This window comes from Zeus faber (genome assembly GCF_960531495.2).
Source record: "Zeus faber genome assembly, chromosome: 12".
In the NCBI taxonomy this organism is placed as follows: domain Eukaryota; kingdom Metazoa; phylum Chordata; class Actinopteri; order Zeiformes; family Zeidae; genus Zeus; species Zeus faber.
This window is the reverse complement of record NC_137196.1, coordinates 6,746,392-6,769,562: the sequence shown is the minus strand read 5'-3', so window position 1 is coordinate 6,769,562 and position 23,171 is coordinate 6,746,392. Positions and strand designations below refer to the sequence as shown.

General features: G+C 43.9%; 1 protein-coding gene across 1 annotated transcript in view; it reads right to left on the bottom strand.

Moving 5' to 3' along the window:
* Positions 1 to 1,223: 1,223 nt before the first annotated feature.
* The window catches only part of lig1 (ligase I, DNA, ATP-dependent), a 47,464-nt gene continuing 25,516 nt past the window's right edge, over positions 1,224 to 23,171 (bottom strand). The window contains exons 15-27 of the mRNA XM_080011666.1: positions 22,564 to 22,663; positions 22,215 to 22,300; positions 21,432 to 21,547; positions 19,938 to 20,033; positions 16,593 to 16,703; positions 15,290 to 15,361; positions 14,745 to 14,889; positions 13,933 to 14,015; positions 10,613 to 10,765; positions 8,731 to 8,784; positions 4,015 to 4,158; positions 3,583 to 3,675; positions 1,224 to 1,399 (exon numbers count right to left, since the gene is read on the bottom strand). Coding sequence (XP_079867792.1) covers positions 1,325 to 1,399; positions 3,583 to 3,675; positions 4,015 to 4,158; positions 8,731 to 8,784; positions 10,613 to 10,765; positions 13,933 to 14,015; positions 14,745 to 14,889; positions 15,290 to 15,361; positions 16,593 to 16,703; positions 19,938 to 20,033; positions 21,432 to 21,547; positions 22,215 to 22,300; positions 22,564 to 22,663 — 1,328 coding nt within the window. The 3' untranslated portion in view covers positions 1,224 to 1,324. The remainder of the gene's footprint in view (positions 1,400 to 3,582; positions 3,676 to 4,014; positions 4,159 to 8,730; positions 8,785 to 10,612; positions 10,766 to 13,932; positions 14,016 to 14,744; positions 14,890 to 15,289; positions 15,362 to 16,592; positions 16,704 to 19,937; positions 20,034 to 21,431; positions 21,548 to 22,214; positions 22,301 to 22,563; positions 22,664 to 23,171) is intronic.

Sequence of the window (23,171 nt, the reverse complement as noted above, 5' to 3'; positions counted from 1 at the left end):
CTTTGCTTTTCGCTGTGTAACAACGGCCAGTGCTTGGCTCCCTTGGGCTGAACCCTCCTCCTCCTCGCCCCTCACACACGCACACCCCCACCCAATCAACGCGCTCTCGCATCGATTTGGACCGGGCGGTTAGTGGACTCCCATCATCTAATGTGAGCGCTGTGAGTGGCTCCTCTTTTGTCCTTCTGTCTCAGCAAACTGTCAGTCCCCCCCGCCGCCCCCCGTGCACATCCTCCACCCCAAAAATCCTCTGCGACGGTTTTTTTCTTTTTTCTTCTTCTTCTAACATGTCAGCTGCTGCTCTCCTTGGCTCGTCCTCATGCGACAGAGTTTCTGGCTGCTTATTCTTTTGTTTTGTCCCAACCTATGAAGAATACTAGACGCCTACCACAACACCGTTGCATTTTCATCAGGCAGGAGTGAAGCTAGATTTTATTTGGGCCAGGCTGTACTGTACTTGCATGCTGTAAGATTCGCTCGTTGCATTTCATTCCCCTTTCCAAGCGTTTATACTTTTATGAGCCAATCGCGTTCCACTTCTTCCACAAGGGGGTCAGGTTGATGTGTGACGCTACATCGAAAGGGTGAAGGGACATTTACCGGGACATTTTGCATGAACTTTGAAATTCTGCAGACCAGTGGTTGGCTTGGAAAACAACATGAAAGCATTTCTATAGTTCATTTATTATTTTTTTTACTTCCAATATTTACAACCGAGGTTGTGGCGCATATATATATATATATATATATATATATATACATATATATATACACGACTTGAGACTTGAGTCTCAATATCTACATTTACTTCCTCCAATGGGTGTCTGAGTTGTGATTTGAATGAGTATTGTTTGATAAAGGCTTTAAGGTTCATATTTAGGGACAGTCTCTTGCAGGCAGGTTTACACTTCCTCTAACGGCCGGGTTTGTCACTGCCGGTGGCAAGCATAAACACAAACTTGAGGCTTCACAAAACAAAACAAAACAAACAAAAAAAAAACAAAACTCCAAATCCAAACGGGTGACATCATGTAGTATATTTTTTTCCCCCCTACAGTCCCGGTGGGACCCATTACCAGCATGGTATGGTTTTTACTTAGTGTATTTTTTACAGTCCATACCATACACTGCAGTCAGGGGTTATGGGGACTTTGCTCAAATTAACAACATCAAATAAATGGCACAAAACAAGAGTTTGTTTTTATTTAACAAATATGGAAGCTTTTATTTCATATTTCCATAGGACATAAAAAAAGAAACAAATCTATATACAAATTGTACTGAATATTTCCATTTCATGTTGGTGTCGGTCATTATCCGACATTCAGTAATAATCTTCTGGGTCAGCTCTGTCCCCCTGATTTTGAATCTGCTGCTGCTTCTTGTACAGGTCAGCAATCTGGAGAAAGGAGAGAGGGAGGGCGAAAAGAGGGGAGAATGGATGAGTGAACAGCAGCATAATGAAAAACTAAAAAAAAGGTATATATATGCATTTAAAAGGTGGCAAAACACGAACAGCCATGATTAGTAGGAGTGAGAATTGGGGAGAGAGTGATGAGGGCGAGGAGATCATGAAATCAGTTTCTTAAAAAAATGTATCATTTAAGTGCTAAATATAGGAGTCTGATTATTCATCGCTGGGGCTTTGAAGTTGGTGGCTCCTTCACGGCTGTCTTGGAGATAAGAGCCGCGTTGGCTCCAGCCAATCCAAGCCGCCGCCATAGCGCATCAGCGCCGTGGGATTGAACTGCGCCGGTGCCAGAACACGGCAGCCAATCCCCGAGCCACTGTTAACTAACATGGTGGTGAGCCACGTTGGTTAAAGGCCAACACATAATCCCCTGGGAAAAAAGTGGCCGTTCTGATTTAGCTGTGGCGCAAGTGCAACCTGGGTCACACCGTACCGGGGTAACGCATGCAGAGTGCCCTTGAGCATCAAGAATAACTAAACCATCGTAAATGTTTTTCTTCCCCATTTAAAAGAAATTACCTGGTGTCATGCATAACTGAAAATAGCTGATGTTTCCCCACCAAAGGTTAAAACGTTTCCAGCTCCTGGTACGTGGCAAAAAGTGACATGATTATCCAAGCTGGCAACGCCGACTCACCGTGAAATAAAACCCATTTTTCACACTCCTTCTGCCTCTTTGCCGCTACCGCCTTTTTGACGAGAGGTTTATTGAGTGAGTCAGCTATCTACGGTCGTAGCCCGAAAAATATTGGAAGAACGCACAATTTGGTTCAAAATATGTTGGCTGCAAAATAGGTGAGAAGAATGTATTTGGACTCAACAATTGACACCCGAGATTTAATATTCGGTCGCCAAGCCTTGTGAGAAAATAGTTGCAATCAAGAGTTTCCTACAGCCATGCATGAGCTTCCTACACCTCTGTACCGGTAGTTTATCACTCTTCTCCTGTAAACTGCTGCAGTTCTCTCGGATTTGAAGGGTTCCAGCCATTTTCGGGTCACGCCACAAATGTTCCATGGGATTTAGATGTAGGGTCGTTGCTCATTGTGGTCCTCCTGGGTCTTCAACCACCGATCCCCTTCATCAAGTTGGCTTACACCTTGCGTCTCAAGGTCAACTTGAATCCATTTTGCAGCTGTCCAAGGTTCTTCCTCCACCACTGACACATTTCTCTCTTGCGGCCACAGCAAGGGAGGTTGGCGGCAGCAACGTTGACCATAAACGTTTCCATAACATTGGAAACAGGAACATCAAGGCTCCTGATGTGCAGCCTTGAGATCCATACTGTGGAGTGAGTGTCCATACTTGGAGACTCTGCTTTACTTTCTTTTCGTCCATGCCCAGTGTAGCACATGCAGTGACACGAAACTGAATGTTTTGAACCAATGATTATTAGGTTGCAGGCAGCAGTGACTCCCTACGGCTGAGTTAAATTAAATCAAATGATGTGTTAAAACTTAACAAAGGGGGGACAACAAAAAAAAAAAAAAAAAAAAAAAAAAAAAAAAAAAAAAAAAAGGTTTTTGCTGCACTGCAAACCAAAAAAAACTAACTGTTCTAAATGTAATTTTCTGCAAAAAAATATACATTATTTGGAAAGGAAATTGCAAGGGTACCAATATTTTCGGCCATGACTGTAAATAATAAAATCCTCCACCTCAAAAGGTTCCTTTGGGTGGTCGCTATGGCACTTGGGCTCTCCATAATTGACGCCAACTAGTAGCGTTAAGAGTTTGAAGCAGCGTTGTGAGCAATTTGCTTCATTTATCAGAGTTTGACATGGCATTTTGAATATGTGACCTTCAATTATTAACTGTGGCCACACAGGCAGAATGTAGAGGGGAAAGCAGGACATTCAATTGGTTGGAGGTTTCCTGTAATGTCGGCTTCGAGCCTCTTCAGCCTTGTCTGTTCCAGTGTTTTGGGTTTCTTTATAATCATTACTTGGATGACAGAGGATCGTTCTACAACAACCCCTCGAAACAACAGCTAAAGAGGACACTTAACCGTTAACACATTCACAAGCCATGAGGTACAACTCATTAAAGCACACCTGATGGAGTCCAGAGGGCAAGGTTTTTTTTTTTTTTTTTTTTTTGCTTTCCACATACCTGAGACCCAGTCGTGGAGTCCTCCGGCTTCTTGTCGTCTCGGACCCGAAGGAAGCGCGGGAACCTGAGGGAGACGCCCTTCACCGGGTCCGCCTGGCGTCCGACGGAGAGAGAGAGAAATAAAGTCAAAGAAATACAGCGACAGCCAGCCAGCCAGCCAGCCAGCCAGCCAGGATGCTCTGAAGCTCCTCACAGGAACCAAACAGATTATTAATTATCGTGTATTGGCGTCATTTCAGGCAGCAAGGCAGGTGGAGACAGGACGCAGTACCATCCTGTGGTTCTTTAACAGGCACCAATCCATAAAATTCCAGCGTTTTAACAACTCCCATTAGCAGTCGCCAATTAAGACTTTTTCATATATATTTCTGAAAACAGAGCATAATGGAAGAATTTATCATCGGAAACATAGGGGAGAGAAAAATAACTGACCAATCCCATGGCGGCCTTGTAGACAGGCGACAGCGATAAGTCGGCGCACTTGACCTCCCAGACCTGGACAGTGTCGAGCCACACGTCGGGCTCGGCCGATTGGTCGAAGCGATAGTAAGCCCGGGGTTTGGGCAGAATGTGCTCCTGGTGAGGGAACGAGGGAGAGATAATAGGAGGGGGAAAAAAACCACCAATAAAACAGACTGTTGAGAGAGGGAGAGAGAGAGAGAATGTGATGGTAGAGATAAAAAGCATGGATGAGGCAAAGGGAAAGGCATTCGTTGCAGATAAATTCAAACAATATGCAATATAGTATAGTATGCCGTCTCTGAAAGGCTTAAAAATACAGTAGAGGAGTTTTTAAAGGCCGTTTTTTTGTACTTTAACTTGGCAAAAATGTGAAGTATGATTGTTCAAGGTGCCACGCCCTCAGTGGAAATTTCTTCACACTCACTCTGCCTTTTAACAGCTTTTGAAAGGCGAGTCTATTAAGTGAGTCAACCATCTACTTAAGAATATCAAGGCCACATTCAAAAATCAAAAGAAATAAAAAAATTTTATTCAGTTGAGATTGATCTCAGAATTCTGAGTCATAATTATGAGCTGCTGCTGCTGATGCTGAGCGCATGCACGTGGTGGTGGTGGTGATGCTGCTGCTGCAACAGCAGCTGGTGGTGGTGCTGCTGCTGCTGCAGCAGCTGGTGATTGTGGTGGTGGTGGTGCTGCTGCTGCTGCAACAGCTGGTGATTGTGGTGGTGGTGCTGCTGCAGCAGCAGCTGGTGGTGGTGGTGGTGCTGCTGCAGCAGCAGCTGGTGGTGGTGGTGGTGCTGCTGCAGCAGCTGGTGATTGTGGTGGTGGTGGTGCTGCTGCTGCTGCTGCAGCAGCAGCTGGTGATTGTGGTGGTGGTGCTGCTGCAGCAGCAGCTGGTGGTGGTGGTGCTGCTGCTGCTGCAGCAGCAGCAGCAGCTGGTGGTGGTGGTGGTGGTGGTGGAAATGAATCATTTTGAATGATTGCTGCTGCTGCTGGTGGTGGTGGACATGAATCATTTTGAAGTTTCAAGGACGGGCTGGAAAGCTCCCTTTTGCTATCGACAGAGACGGAACTGCCGTTCTTTACAGACAATTAAATTCTGTGTGTGTGTGTGTGTGTGTGTGGGGGTCTCAGCCAGTTGGAATTTTGAACCGGGCCCGCCACGGTGGCTGTGGAAACTGGGTCACGTTTCCCCAAACACGTGGTGACAACAAGTATGGAAAGCAGTTCTGCTAGCTAGAGCGGGCAGACAATTTATACTGTAGACGTTTTGCACAGCCCCTCATTACCATAGATGCTAGCGGTGGGGGATGGGGAAAGGTCGATCCAGAGTGTGTGTGTGAGTCGGTGGATGGTGGTGGAAGGCTTGGGGGTCTCACTGAAGTAGGAGAGGCCACGCTTGGGGGTGTTAAAGCCATTACGATTCAGCTTTGTCCTTCAGCTGGCCCTCATTGGCAACCCTCATACACCCAGCCCAGTTTGTATATGTGTGTGTGTGTGGTAACCCTTTAAGGAAATAATTTATAACAACCGAAGGGGAAAAATATCTGCAGTTATTTATTCGTAATGTTTCGGTGGGAAAAGGTGTTGTTTGGTCATGAAGCAGGGGAGGCACTGCCTGAACTATCAGTGTGTGTGCGTATATACTGCATATATATATTATACACACACACACACACACACACACACACACACACACACACACACACACACACACACACACACACACACACACACACACACACACACACACACACACACACACACACACACACACACACACACACACACAGTCCCTGCAGCAGAGCACAGTGAGGTGCTGCAGCCGAGCTTGCCCCCCCCCCCCCCCCCGCAATCCGCTTTCGGTCACTTTCAGACACAAAGGGCGTTATTACCAAAACCCCGCGGCGATTTGCATTAATTCTGCTTTCACTGGACGCTCTGTGGTTGTTTTTGTAAAGTGCAACCTTTATAAGAAAGGTTTGCAGTCCCCCCCCCCCCCCTTCGCTGTTGTGGGAATTTTTACGGCCTTGTGCTTGGACGTGGGGAGGGCCAATATGCTTTTGTTCCACAAAGAAACGGCGTTGTGTGGTATTTTTGTAAGGTATTTTTGTCCAAACCTTTAAAGTCAGCGGGACAGCTTTCTTTATTTTGCTTGACCAATCGGAGATGAGCGCGGCTGCTGGTTGGTCGCGCCAGGATCTTGCGGTAATCGTCAAGCGGTGGATGACGGCCGCCATGTTTAACGAATGACTCGCTCTGGGAACCTTACCTATGAACGGGCCGCTGAGTTACAGTTTATCATCTTTATAACACTGTCAAACATTTTCAAATTTGACTTGAAATAAATCATGGTAACTAGCTCTTGTATTGCAAGAGCAAAATTGCAGGTCTGTACCAATTCATCAGTCCCAGCCAGAACCGCAGCTCTGTGATCTTCAGAACAAGCTGCAGTTTCAAGTGAAAGTGACTATTGGGGAGAGATGAAAGTCAATCAGCAAAAAGAGTCGTTCGATTTTCCCACTCTTTGTTTTGTTTGATGCAGTCAGCGTAACACGCGGCGAGCGAGGACTTCCTGAACGATGACCGAGAGTTGGGAGAGCCAATTTTGATTGGGAGTTGCAAATGGAATTCTGCAAAAACTATTCAATTCTGTCACAGGTATTTCTTTCAGTGGAATGCACAGTGTAAAAATGGTCACATTCAATATGAATTATGCCAAATACCTAGAGCTTGTACTTTGGTTTAGTCCCCAGTAATTATTTCCAGTTTGTACGTGGAAGAATCACTTGCTCGCCCATTCTTTTGACAGTGACTCCAGACCCCAGAGTCATTTAAAAGTTTTGTTTGTAGGTCTTGCATCACTAACTATCAGTAGACCATAATGATGACCACAGCTATACAGGTTTTCTGACGTTTTTAGTGGTTAACGGACTAGTGGTGGCGTGCGTTGTGCTTATTTCATTGTAGAAATTGTGCCGTGGCAGGATCTTTTCAAAATGGAGACAAAAAAAACTTTCCTCTGGATCGGGACACAATCTTTTCGTACAGTGGCCAGTGAGGGCCAAATTACTCCTTCCTTCCACATTCAAAAAACAAGTAGGCACATTGCCAGGCTTTTCACAACAGCTTGGAACATGGATCGGCCAATCGGAGGAGAAGATGGGGTGATGGGTGGACTTCAGGAAATAATCTAAGGTTTACTTAAAAAAAAAAAAAAAAAAGAAACCTGACCGATTGCAATATTTCTTTTGCGATATATATTGCAGTATGAAAAAAAATACAGTAATTTTTCACCAGATTACTTGAATAGCTCTATTTGGATACAATAATTCATTCTAGAATGATTGGGGTGATTTGTAGGGGAGTGCATCTGCATAGAAAATTAAAATAATAATATCTTTATTCTTGGCAAATTAAGGCTATAATCAGTAAACGGTCAACTGTGGCAGGAAGGTTTATTTTTCCCTTTATTTAAAAAAATAAATATTACTCTTTCTTGTAATGAATGATCAACAGAAACAATTACATACCGAAACTAATTACATATAAATATTTAGTGAAGCTAAGCCAAATTTTTGAGTGTTTGCTGCGGTCAGCCATGGTGCAGGATGTTAACAGAAGTGTGCGCGCATCACGATACCGTTTCTTTCACAGAACAGCTTCACAGCAATATTTTACGCCACGGTGCTTTAGGTTATCTGCAAGTGATGTAACCAAACACGGGGGAACATGGCGCTTGGGGTGGATGAATTATTACAACATCTGCCAGTCTGCAACCGCACCGCGACAACATAAGGTGAGCGAGTCAGTAGCGCGACTGAAATATGCAAAAGTTAGGAACCGATAAGCAGAATCGAAATGCATGTGTCTTATTCAATCCACGTGTCTTGGAAATTTGGAACCAGTTGTTGATACCCATCCAACCCTACCAAGAACCCTTTAATCAGTTATTTTATTTTTATTATATCAGACAAACATCTCTTGTAGATTCCCTGCATACATGTGACTAATAAAAATCTTGAATATAGATTAGTCATGGAAAATGAGAACCGTGTTTTCTCCAGAGTTCTCCTTTTAAAACGACAGTAAAAAGGTTGTAGCGTGAGGTCTTTGAGTTAATTTGCCTTACTTGACATTGCACGAGCATGTGCACATCGCAATGACGATTTTGAAACCATATAGCGTGCGGCCCTGTATTGCACCATTTTGCACAGTCTTGAAACAAAGCACACAAATCAACACTGCACTCTTTAAAAAACAAAAACAAATCTAAAATCACATCTAGCTGCACTTTCTCCTCATAAATGTGGAAAATTCTTCCTCTCTTTGAAACTGTTCTGCTTTCAAACTGTTCGGCGAGTGTCAGGTGTGGTTTCATCCACCAGGTTTTCTTTTTGTTAGTTCCCAAGGACCTTATCAGACTAGTATACATCCAGCAGCTTTAAGGTTTTCTTTTAGTATATTTAATCTTATTTTATTTTCCAGTTCAGAGACGCTTCGGCGGCGGCAGAAGGTCTAACGGCGACAAAAACAGCACAGACACAAAGCAGCAGCGGAGAAAGGGGGTGAGGGGAGCGGGGCTTCGTCATGGGAGAATCCACTCTCTTTTATTCACAAGGAACCGTGGGATTTATTTTGGATACGTCACTTTACCCACACACACACGCACGCACGCCTCTTTACCTTTAAGAACTTGTAATGCTGTTCCAGATCTTCATCCTTGAAGCCTGTCCCGATCTGGAGACCAAAGGAGACGTGAACACACACAAATACACTAAGGGTGCTCTAATCAGGATTTTTTAACATGAATTGACAACTGTTTATTTCCCGGCAGGCAACATGTGCAACATATTCCACTCTCTCTTTTAGAGACAACTTAAAAATAGCAGCTTAGAGCTTTAATATATCTTTCCTGTGGAATAAAAATAAATTAAATATAAATTAGAATAAACACTCAATGTGCACAAGTTAAAACAATAAATTATATATACTGAGGCAATAAAAACAAATATCCAACAGAGGGCCACAATTTACTCCAACTTTAAAAACTGCAACAAAAAAAGGCTATATCCAAAATATTGTTTCAAGTCAGTAAGCCCTAGAGAGAGGGGGAGAGCGAGAACTCATATCGCTCGAAGCTTACTTCTTAAGCATCAATGGCATATTTTTCTTTATAAATATAAGCATCTCCGCATTTTTGGGAGACAGCTTGTTCCTCTTCTCATCTACAATATATTCCCTGCTGTGCTAAAAAGTCGCTCACTCCACACAGTGCACAGAGGTAGGCTAGTGCTGCTTGTGCGAGCGAGAAAGCAGCTTTTATTGTCCTGCCAAAAAACAAGCGGCTGTCCGCTTCGTGGGATAACTGGCTCTGATAGGTGGAGCCATTGTAGCTGCACGCACACCCAGCGTTATGGGCAGGCCCCAGGGGCCAGGCCCGCCCATCCAGGAAGCCGAGTGGAGACCCTGTTCGTCTAAATATTAAATATAAAGAATTTAAGCGTGTTTTTATTTTCAATCATATCTATTTATTTTTAAATGATACTCCTTATGAACAAAACAGAAAAAGCACCGTACATAACGGAGAAGAGAAAATGTCTTGTGTGTTTTGCGTCATCGGATCGGCTCTTCTGATCGGCCTTGATACCGATCAAACTATTTAGAACGAATACATTTGGTTGAACAGAGCAGGTGCAAATTTTGCCTGTGTCTAAAAGCTCCTTGTCTGACTGCCTTGCCCGAAGCGTGGTGTCAACTTGCAGAGACTCCCGACACACACACGCACGCACGCAACCTGACAGGTAGACAGAGGCAGGAACGGTAGAGGGGAAGAGGAAAGTCAGAAGGCTGATTGATGACACAAATAACCCCCCCCCCCCCCCCCAAATCCTAATACTTTCCTTCAGCCCGTCTCTCTACTACTGTGTCTGTCTGTCAGTCTCTCGCTCTCTGTCCGTCCAAGATAAGATAACACTTTATTGATCCCCGGGGGGAAACTCATCCTGTCCATTTCTCTCTCTTGCTCCTTGCTCCTTTCCCTCTCTCACTGACATGTAGGAAGGGCTCAGAGTGGGTGGTCCAGTCACAGCCTGGTATTTCACACTCACTTCACTTTCTAACTTCAGCACTCGCTGCTTCATTCTGTTTTGTTACGTTTCATGATGTCGGCGGTCTAAACGCCCAGTGTAGGGTAAGGGTTGCTCACAAGCAGGGCTGTCCGGGAAAAAAAAGAAAACACTCCCGCTTGACCACGGCGACTCGTCCACGCCACGACCCATTTGGGGTGGATTTCCTCATTGCAGCTGGACCCGGCGGCCACGAGGTTAATGAATTATAATGATGCTAACAACAGTGAAAAAATATATATAATAATAAGTGACTAAAGTGATGCTTGGTTTTCGGGGACCAGGTTTCGTCCATCCCAGGGATTAACAGGGGGGTAAGTTTCAATCCTCACGTTCAGAAAAATGATCTTTTGTACAGCACATACATTTAAAGACACACTCAAACAGTGGGCATTAACCAACCCATCCCCCACACCCACGCCCAGACAAACAAAATGTACCTTGCAGATGGACTGGAACTCTTCATTGTCCTCGTCATAGCAGGCTAAAAGGAAGCCTCCGTAGGTGCCCGTCCTCTTGCCCTTCCCCAGGTACGCTCCGATCACGCACAGGTCCACCGTGTCACCCACGCCGTCCAGGTAGTCCTTCTTCAGCTGACGGACGGACGGGGGGGGACAAGGGGACAAGTGTTTGTATGTGCGATAATGGAAGAAAACTTGATGTGAGTGAAAGAAGTCATGGAGACCTGGCAACCCTGCCAATGTCAAGTTTAGTAATTGCGGCATTGTTATTGAATAAGCACAGGCATGTTCAGAGAGCCACAACTAGAGCAGTGTGTTGAAGAGCGATAACCACAGCGATATTGTGATGGAAGCAGCGACCGCTTCCTCCAGTAGTGATGCTCCCCACCTGCCCCTGCTAACGACTGATGGACACGAACACTGACTGTAGATCATGCTCGATTCATAATTCCAGCTCAATTGTTTGTATTCAATTTACAATACAACTGATCCATAACCATGTACCGGTAATAAGGCCAGAAAATAGTTCCGGACACGTCCTGGCAGATTTGTAATTCTGAGCGCCAAGCATCTCATCGTGCATCACCCTTTATACACTATATATACTCTCTACACTGTATACATGTAATCTCATCACCGTTTTCAGTCCGTGTCGTTCCTGCAGTCTGTCAGTATTCACTACACTAGCGTTCGTAATGGCCACGCCCCCTTAACGTGAAATAACATGGCTCTCCGCTAAACGACCAATTCGCTTAACGAACTGGTCCGAGGAACAGAACTCGTCATTAAGTGAGGAGTACCACACACACACACACACACACACACACACACACACACACACACACACACACACACACACACACACACACACACACACACACACACACACACACACACACACACACACACACACACACACACACACACACACACAGTAAGGGATATTCGGCTTTCGGGTGAAATTTCAGGATGAACCTAAAATGCACTATAACCTTTACAGGTGAACTTAATTTGACCTTCTCTAAACTTTTGAATGCACATGTCCAACTGTTCAATGTTTCAGTACCTTTTGCACAACTTGCTGTTCTCTAACAAGGAGCTGAACGGCAAAATTCACAACAGGTGTTTGATCCATGAATCGACCAATACATTTCCTGGTTCAATTAGAATTGCTATTTAAACAGTCCTCTTCATCATGCTGTTCACATTTTGACATCATGAGACCAAGACGACACCTAACAATCGATCAACAGTACTTCGCCGTTGCGAGGCTTCAAACAGGATGTTCTCAGAGGGAAGTGGCCACTGAGCTTAGTGTCACAGAGTGTCATCAGCAGGTTGCAACAGAGATACAGAGAGACTGGAAGAGTCACAGAAAGGCATAGAAGTGGACGTCCTTTGGCTACATCCCACAGTGATGAGCGCTTCATTGTGAACAGTGCCCTGTGGAACCAGATGATGAATGCCACTCAACTCCAGGCACATTTAAGGGAGGTGAGAGGCACCCAAGTGTCACGTCAAACCATTCAAAACCGTTTACATCAGTGTGGTCTGCGTGCTAGACGACCTGCAAGGGTACCTGACCACACCACCAGGCACAGGCATCATCGTCTTGGTATTATCACCGGTTGTCCTTCCTGGAACCCCTTTTGGTAGGTACTAACCACCAGGAACCGGGAACACCCCACAAGACCTGCTGTTTTGGAGATGCTCTGACCCAGTCGTCTTGCCATCACAATTTGGCCCTTGTCAAAGTCACTCAGATCCTTACACTTGCCCATTTTTCCTGCTTCCAACACATCAACTTCAAGAACTGACTGTTCACTTGCTGCTTAATATATCCCACCTCTTGACAGGTGCCACTGGAACGAGATGAGCAATGTTATTCACTTCACCCGTGTGTGTATTGTGACACACACACACACACACACACACACACACACACACACACACACACACACACACACACACACACACACACACACACACACACACACACACACACACACACACACACACACGAGCGTTCAATGTCCAACTTCGAAATCACAATCAGCTTTGAAATCACACTGTTAAGGCGGGTTGTTTAAATATTATCTTATTTTTGTTATTATTTATCATTTTTAATATTGAAATAGAAGTTACTTATTGAGAAAAAAGTCTTTCTTTACAAATAAAGACTCGATAGTCTAACAATGGCATAGCCGTCAGTGTTGGAAAAAAGTTCAAATCAAAAATCCAATCATAACCACACACACACACACACACACACACACACACACACACACACACACACACACACACACACACACACACACACACACACACACACACACACACACACACACACACACACACACACACACACACACACACACACAAAATGGAAAGCAAAACTCAATTTAATGAAATTATGACAAAATAAAGTCACGATGGCAGAATCTATTCCACGCCTGGTGATGTGGGATGAGTGTGAGAAATCATCTGATATCACATTATATGCATTATGCATATAATCTCTAGCTTTGTAAAGATAATCCAGCGTAAAGTTAAAAATGCCGTCTAGCGCTCCTCTGTCAGGAAGAACAATTAGGGATGCAACTGTACAGTAGGCCCATGGCCTCCATGGTTTGGTATTTATCACAGTTTTGGGGCCACGGTAACGGTACGGTATCTTTATATTTGAATAATAAAAAAAGTCAAAAGGTGTAAAAAGTGTGTTCATAGTAGTCCACCATAAATAACTAGCAGGGCCAGCTCTTCCTGTAGCCAATACAGGCCGCTAGGGCTCCATCCCAAGGGTGGGGCGCGAAGAGGGAGAGGTGCATTTTGTGCACCTGTCGTTCGCTGACGGTGCGATGCGCGTGCTACCAATGTGCACGCCAGCGATGGGATGGCCATGATCGTTGCGCCAGAACAGTGTGTTTTTATTTTACGTCTCCTTATGGAACAAAACAAGTTCATATGGAACGGAATCCTTTAGGTGTAGTTATATCTTGCTTTTCTGTTGAAAATACTCGCATAGACAAAAATAGAGAAATGCCGCACGGCTCCACGCAGATACCGCACGGCTGACGTGGCCAGTGGATTAAATTGGAAGCAGCATTTACGACACACTGTGCCGCCCGTTCACCGCGATACCGCGGTTCACGCGTGTGTATTGAACCGCAGGGGGCATACGGAACAGTGTGATAACATACAGTACCGTGTACCGTTGCATCCCTAGTAACAATAGCCTCATTTTAGCCACCATGGGTGCACCCCTAGTTCTTAGAAGTGAGTGTGTTGTCGTCCCTTACCTTCAGCCAGTTATGAGAGCGCTTGGCAATTTCATAAGTAGCGTCCTTCTCTAAAGTCTTCACCATCAGCCCCTCGCAGGAGTCTGAACAGACACGAGAACATTACACACCAAAACACGACTCGGGCTTAGCCGAAAGGAAATGAACAGATTGTTTCAGATATGTGGTAAGTCTCTCCCTTGGACACACACACACACACACACACACACACACACACACACACACACACACACACACACACACACACACACACACACACACACACACACACACACACACACACACACACACACACACACACACACACACACTAACTGATTGGAAAAACAGAAAAACAAAGTATTTTGAACACAAAGATCTGGTGAAGAAACACAAACAAGTACAAAGTTCCACAAATTATGCATTAGAGTGCACAAGTTCAGGACACATTACCATTATTATATTAATCATTACCAATATCAGGATTCATTATTCTATTATGATTTAAAATCAAGGGGAAAGGTATTATTAAGCTACATTAAGTTTTATCCCACTATATGGAAATGTAAAGTGCGCTGTTAAAAATAATTTTCCACCAAAAAAAATAAAGAATACGTGAAAAAACAGACATATGGTTATTTTAAAAAAAAATTGTATTACTTTTTCATACAATTTTTTTTTTACTATGCTGACAACCCCCCCCAATACATTGTTTTTAATCACAATTCCATAACTATTTACCACGAGAGAAGCGAAACGACACCATTATAATACCACCCAGCCTTACAGAGTACAACAGCATCACAAATAGATGGCTGAGCACACACACACACCTCGTACAGATTGCTCCAGAAACTCGGCGATGACATCCGTGTTGTCGGAGTCGATGGAGCGGGCAAACACAAACTCGCCCTCCGCCTCTGTGAAGCTATCCCTGAGGAGGGCCCTGCGCCGGGACAGCGGCTGGCGCACAAGCGACTGGACACACACACACACACACACACACACACACATACAAATTGCATATCATTACAATCATTTTCTCATCATAGCTTAGAGCGCCACAATTATTATCATCACTGACACACACACATCTGTACACATACTGATACACACTCAGTGGCTCTGCAATAAAACAAACAGATTTGCGCAGGGTCTCTCACACACACACACACACACACACACCAACACACACACCAACAAACAACATTATCTCCCTAAACCCCCCCCCCCCCCCCAAGTAGTGCCATCATTGGAATTCACCTCCGTTATTGCCGTCGTGGAGCATACAAACACACACACACACGCAGACGACATCAAAGTAAGTCAAAATAAATCAGACAGGGTAATGTTTCCGTCACCACAGTCTGGGTCTCACCTCTCCGTTCAGATAGAGCAGGTCGAAGGCATACACGCACACCTGGACTTTGATTTCGGAGGCATCCACATCCTGCGGGAGAGAGACACCCATACACACACACAGATAAAACTCCCTTCATCCAAAATAATTTGGAAAAATTCAAATCCGGTGTCCCTGGTATTCAGAAAATGCCGTACCTCCAAACCTTGGGAGACATTAGAGGAAACAGTGCTTTGATATTTGTCTCCTATTCACCTCCTGTACTTTTACAGGAGAAGGAACACGAACACGAACACACACACACACACACACACACACACACACACACACACACACACACACACGTCTATCTACTGTACCTCTGTCTCTTAAACTCAAGGGTCTTTGCGTGCACCAAATGTTAAAATGTTGCCGTTTTTAGTCCATCAACGCAACTTAAAATTGCAATTCAAGACATTTTTGGGTTCACATTTAGCATTGAAGGACAGAACATTCTGGGGAATCATTAAATGGCTAATTTTGATACCTATGCAGTTATTCTCCTCAGCACCTGTCAAATATTGTACAGTTCAGTAGATTTGAGGTAAAAAGGATTTTCTTGGAAGCTAGGCAGATAGCTCTTACTTTAAAAGTAAACAACTTTGTGGCCGTTCCGCCTACCACATGTCGCCCAACTGGCGTTTTTAGGGACCTCCGGCACAGAGACAGTGATGACGGGGTTTCAGCCACACACTTTATTGTAGAGTAGGCCAGTTGGAATAAGCCCAGGAGCAGATGGAGATGTGTGGTGACAGGGGCTCCTCTCCTGAGTATGTGTGGGGATGGGATCTACCTGTTGCTCGTTAGACCAACCAACAGGTGCGCAGCCACTCTGATCCGGGGCCCTAATTACCTAGACCCAGGTCAGGTGTGGCTGCTCAAACCACACCATCCCCACAGACTTTAAACACAGTTTTTCCAACATAATTACATATATTATACAATATTACCTAATTGGAATTAAAGTGGACTCGAACATTATAAGCAGATAATGTCAACAACTCTCAAGAACAGTAATAAGAAAATCCCACAGCATTCTATACGTCGCTTTATCGTCTGTCTATGATTGAAGAGGCGACCAGCCCTTTGCAAAGACAAGCGAAGACTATTTACTGTACATTAAACCTACACTTTTACTGTAATTTATCTAACCAAGACTGACAGTTCAATGGGAGGACTCCCTTTAATTTGAAGGATCGCTTTGAGATTATGTACACACCAACACTTGTTTTGTCAAGACATGCACACATCCATTCCTTCTATGCATCCATCCCTCGATCACCTTTCTCTTCCTGGTGGTGAGGACCTGGAAGGGCTGGATCTGACGCTTCTCACGGTCCCAGGCCACGGCCTCAGAGTCCAGCACGCACGATGCCACAGAATTCTTCTTCACCTGGGGGTCACACAGAGAAATGGTTGGAAGTAATACAATAAATGGGGGTTGTCGGGTAGAAGTCATTGAGGATGGGAGAGTTGCAGAATAAGATTAATTTAATTGTCATTATCTTAAAGGATAGGTTTTCTTTTTCCCCAAGCCTTATTTAGATGATGTTTTCCATAATTTATAATTTTACTATGGAGAAACTAACCACTCTGCTGCAGCTTCTCACTGTGCTTTTCCAATGAGGAAACAATTAAGCCTTGAAAAAAGGCCTTGTAAGCAGGTTATGTACACCAATCAGCCACAACATTAAAACCGCCGACCGGTGAAGTGGATAACATTGTTTCATCTCATTCCAGTGGCACCTGTCAAGTGGTGGAATATATTAGGCACTAAGTAAACAGTCAGTTCTTGAAGTTGATGTGCTGGACATCATGGACATGTGTAAGGATCTGAGCCACTTTGAGACGAGCCAGATCCTGATGGCTAGACGACTGGGTCAGAGCATCTCCAAAATGACAGGTCTTGTGGGGTGTTCCAGGTATGCAGTGGTTAGTACCTACCAAAGGTGGTCCAAGGAAGGACATCCGGTGAACCGACAACAGGGTCATGGGCGCCCATGGGCTCATTGATCGCATGGGGACAAAAGTCTGGCCCGTTTTGGCCGATCCCACAGAAGAGCAACTGTAGCACAAATTGCTGAAAATGTTAATACTGGTTTGACAGAAAGGTGTCAGAACACACAGTGCATTGCAGCTTGCTGGGTAGCCGCCAACCGAAGACGCTCAATCCAAATTTTCACAGAGTGTTAAGTTTCTCAATAGTAAAGAGTTTAGTGAGATTGTGCAATGAGTTTTTTTCGCAAGTAACGTATAATTATTCAAAATAATTCGAAAAATAAGAAGTTGAAGAAGTTTTCTGATGGGAGATACGGAAGTTTATATTATCCCAACTGGACATTTAACACCATTTCAATTTATATTGCAGCATGTGTTTATTTCTTCAAAACCCCACTTTGACAGAAAACTACCATTCCACACACAGCAGTAATGATATAAAGTATGTTATCAGATTAAAACTCCCCAAATAAATCTCCCTACAATATTTCAGACTTCATATTTGTAAGAAATCTCTTCCCATCATCATTGATTTAGACTACGAAATGGCACATCACCATATGGCAATATGTCAACCTCATGACGATCCAATAACAGAGAAAGATGATAAAGATTCATTACCAAGTCCCAACTTGGGGGGGAAAAAAAAGAAAACATCTTAATTGAACTGACAGTCCAATATGTCACAGAACATTGTCAGCAGGGCCAGCTCTAGCCATTTTGCTGCTCTAGGCAAACTGTCGACGCTATTAGTTCAATAAGAAAACATCAGAAAATCAAACAGCCTACATCTAAAATAAAAACACACTGTTTTGGCACGCCGATCGCGTCTGGGTTGGTACCATCGGAGAGGAAGACCAGTGGGCAAATTGGGCCCCACGATCTCTCACTCTCCAGGCCCCCCCTCAGGATGGCGCCCTAGGCCTATGTCGCCTATAGAAAGAGTCAGCCCTGGCCGTCATTTGCAAAGCCACCCAGTTTTTCCTCACCCATTATTCATCAAATATAATAAATATATTATATACCAATATATAAATCTTTCTTGCTGTTCTTTATCTCCATCACACTGGTTATCATTAAGGTTATCCTTTGCTAATCATAACAACTAATCGATGTGACGATAGCTCAACATTGAATTTTAACTTGAATTGAGGGAGCGATGGGGATGAAAAATGGTGAGAACAGGAGACAGAGGTAGTAGGTAAACCATTTAAGACAGCCTAGAATTCTGAGGTAAGGAGTAGACAAGTGTGTGTGTGTGTGTGTGTGTGTGATGAGGTGTGAGGGAGACACGTGTGGGAAATGAGACGAGCAAGTGCGAAATCAAAGACAAGGAGATGAAAAAGGAGGAAGCGAAGGTGGCAGAGAACCAAAACATGTATGAAAAAGGAGGGCTATTTAAGAAAGAAGAAGAAGAAGAACAATCTTTATTTGTCACACAGCACACCACACTACAACACATGCACGCACACACACACACACGCACATGCTTTAGATGGTGGCCGGTGAAACGAGGCCTCTGCATTTAACCCATCCTGGCTTGTCCTTCCTCCGGGGGGGCAGCCAGGAGCAGTGGGCAGCATTCATGGACGCGCCCGGGGACCTGGTGACGAGTGTCCATCGCTGGTCAGACGATGATGTGTGCATGTTTTTGGTGGGGGTCCTTACTGACGTGAGGTGGAGGAAACCCCATGTGCGCAGAAAGGCTCAGATTTGGGAGATAACCCGCCGAAAATTGACAAAAGTGTGAGAATAAATAAATAAAATGACAGCGAGTGTGAGAGAGAGGAAGACAGAGATAGTTATGAAGAAATATATGTATGAGGATTTCGTGTTTCTGTTCTGCTTCATATACCAATTTGCACAGTATACGAGGCACAGAAAAAAGCTCAAGGGTTTAATATACAGTATATAAAACCCTTTGCTTCGCATGTATATATGTAACCAGGTGAACAATGGGTAGGGAGTGTTTTTAGACTGTTTAGATAGCGTGGTAAGATTTGCTAGTGGAATTAGTACTGTAGTAGCTGTTTTTATTTTTGTTGAGCTAACGCTGTGACTTTAAGACAGGCTTATGGGTTGATCAAACGAGAGTGCGGAGCTTCAATAAGGCATCAGAAACCAGGAAGTGGCAGTACTGGGGAGGTAATGTGCATTGCTAAAATCTTTCTTTTATCTCTATAAGCTTTGTGGTCCAAAATTGTATTTATTTGTATTTCAATTTTCTTTATTTAGAAGAAAGCCCCTACCGTTGTCTAGAGATATCTAATGTCTGGAGTTCATTAGGTTGAGGAGGTATTGAGCTGAAGTGGGTGTACGGTCGTCGTTCATGTACGTGTTACTTTGGGTGGCCTATCTGCACCATTGTTATTAGTACAATAGTGAACAGTTTGGAATTAAAAGTTGATATTAAACTTTCGCGAGGGAAGACGTTTCAGGAAAGGCTGTTTATAAGAGACATATCTGCTTCCTTATTGGTTTCAGGGAAGTTGTTAATTAAGTACAGAAAAAAGGGAAAACAGATATTCTGTTTTGTTATCACTGTGATTATCTTGAACTCAAAATTACAGAATTAATGCTGTTCTTAGTTGAGTGCAGTCGGGGAATAAAGCCCCACATTCGCCAGTACCTTGGGAATGCGAGAGATGATGTCTGGGTACTTGCTGGTGTTGTCCTCCTGGTTGCGGCTGAATATACGCACTTCTCCGTTCTCCAGGATGTGGATCTGTTGAAAAGTGGGGGTTTGGATGGTCAGATGAATTTGACAAATAGTTAGTAAACAAATTAATATACTCTTTGAGCCAAAAGAACCCATGAAAGAGCTGAACTAAAGGCTCTGTTGGAGCTCGCCATGCAACAGGGAATCATTCCAGAGCCTCATTCATTCTGGAAAAACTCAGCAGGACAATAACGCAGAACAATGACTTGATTTTTTTTTTTTTTTTTTATTCCCATTTTGGGGGTTTTCAAGGCTGGTGTCAACTGATGACACACACACACACACGCACATGCACACACACGCACTAAGCCTTGCCAGCACACATGGTTGTCCATCAAATTGAACACACACTTGAAATTGTGCATACAATTATCAGGCACCCTTGTTTCCCGGGGGCTTGTCGATGAAATGTTAACACCACACACCCACATTGTTGTCCATTGATTCCAAGCCACCCACACACCAACACCCACCCACACACCAACACCCACCCACACACCAACACCCACCCACACACCAACACCCACCCACACACACAGAACTGAGCAGTGAGATGTGGGTCCCTCTGCTGGTCATCGGCAGTTACTGCCCACTGCAGTGGAGACTCACAGGAGGGGGAGAAAGAAGTACGTCACCACACTCTTTTGCTTCTTCTTTCCGTGCTGCCTACTTGCCGCTTTCTCTCGCTCTCCAGCTCTCTCCCCTACACATTTCATTTCAGTTCAAAGACACCTTATTGGCATGACTGTAAAAAAAATTAGCAATGTTGCCAAAGGGGATCTGGCTTACAGTACAATCACTCCCTGGTTGTCTCTCTCTCTCTCGACACCTGTCCTCCACCTCTCTCCTTTCCTATCCCAATCGCATTCTCTCTCTCGACACCTGTCCTCCATCTCCCTCTCCCTCTCTCTCCCCCCCTCTCTCCCTCTCTCCCCCCCTCTCTCCCTCTCTCCAATTCTCCATGTACACCTCTGGCTCTCCATTTCTCTCCCCCCGTGTCTTACAATGTGTCTCTCTGCGCCCCAAACCTCATTTATATATTTTCTCTCTCTCGCACTCTCTCTCTGGTCCCCAACAGGAGACGCAGCTCACTCTACCAATAGGCCTGGAGCAAACGCAGCACTCTGGGTTTGTCTCGAAAGAATAGGCACACGCATACATACACAGAAAGTAATTTGGGTAAATACACAATAAAGAGCAAGAGTTCACACAAACACACACAAAACATGCACAAAGAACACAGCCGAAAGGTATATGCATATAAAAATTCTGCAGGCATGTTCAAATTAAAATCACACACACACACACACACACACACACACACACACACACACACACACACACACACACACACACACACACACACACACACACACACACACACACACACACACACACACACACCTGCGCTCGCTCGCCATCATATTTGTACTCGCAGGTGAACGCTGTCTCGTCAAACTTCTTCATCACCTCTCCCACGCCCTTGGTCGGGTGGGCCAGCATGGGCCTCAGCGGAACACCTGGAGAGTCCGAGAAAAAAGATTTCAGAAAACTACTTCCAAACTAGCTGGTAAAGTTTCCAGCCACATGTGAGTGTCTGTATTTGTATTTAAGATTAAAAAAAACAATGCAGAACTGGTTTCTGAAGAGGTGAGAACAACAAAACCAAAACAAGAATCTAAAAGCCACCGATAGTGTCTAATGTATTCTTGCACATCGGGCCTACAAGTGATTTGCTGGTAACGGCTGTTTGTTACTCGAGGTTGGGTGAATTTTTTTGAGACTCCCCCGGATTTCAGCTTGAACGGCGGTGTGGAAGAGAAGATAGTGTTATATAAGAACATTTGCATAAAACTTTCCTTAAACTTTTTTTAAAAATGGGTCTAATTGGAGGCATTGAGCCGATTTTGGTGGATTTTTTAGACGATTTAAGAAAGTGGGAAACCAAGCCAAGAATTGACCACCTGCTTAGCATTAGAAGCTAATGTGCTACATGACAAACTACAATAAAAAAACCTACAAAGCATTCAGAAAGTTGCTAATGTTTTAATATTTATTTTCCCGTTTGGCTTCTGGCTTCTTTTTTCTTCTTCTTTTAGCTTCTTATTTCTAATTTTCAATGTCCTTGTAATTAATTTTTAATCGCTGTATTAAAATTTTCCCCTGGCTCCTGATTGGTTGGTTTACCTGGCGTGAGCTTGCAGTGATTGGGCAGCTGGTCGATGCCCTCCTTCAGCAGCACTGGCATGATAACATCATAATTGGGCATCTCGCTGTGCAGCACAAAGACATTTTCATTTTATTTTTACGTATAATTTGTTCATATTTTAGATAATGGCATTTTTTGTAACTATTCTTAACAATGATGCTTAACACTTGGTTCTTTGTACACTGTTCTATTCAATAAAGAAAAAATTAACAAAATTAAAAAAATACAGGAAGAGGGTTTTTAAAGATTCAGAAAACAAATAATCAGGTTGAATCACCTTAAAAATGAATAAAAAATAAAAAACCTCAACACTAAAGTAGTCCGTACCAGTAGGTTTGCTTGAGAATGAGACTCTTCTCCTCCATCCAGGCCCTCCTGCTCTCGGTGCTCATCCCCTTGCCTGCATCGATCACGGCGGGGGGGAAATCTGATGTGTGTGTTGGGGCGGGGGGGGGAGGATAAAATTAACCATATCATTAAACTACTATATTTCTACCACTTTTTAACACAGCTTGTAATAATATTAATAATAATAAATCAAGGTGTTCAGAGCACATGTGCCACATTGAACCGCGTTTTAGCTCTTAATTCACAAAACTCCACCTTGACTTCCTTGCTGTTAAATTTATGCCATAGGGAAGCGTAAAGAAGAATGCTAATGACGCACTCTGGCACTTATCGCATAGATAATCTCTGGGTAAATTATCATTTAGGAGAAGAGCGGCTTGGATCGGAACACCCTTAGATTGCCTAACCTAATAACCTGCCCGGTTAAATACATAAAAAAAAAAATAATAAACATTTCCCCACCACGATCACGAATCAATGCAAATTCCCCCGTAAAGCCTGTGGTCTGGCTGACCCTAATTAAAGTGTCGCACCATTTATTAAAGATATGAATGCTAATCAATCAGTTTGTTTGTTTTTTTTGTGGG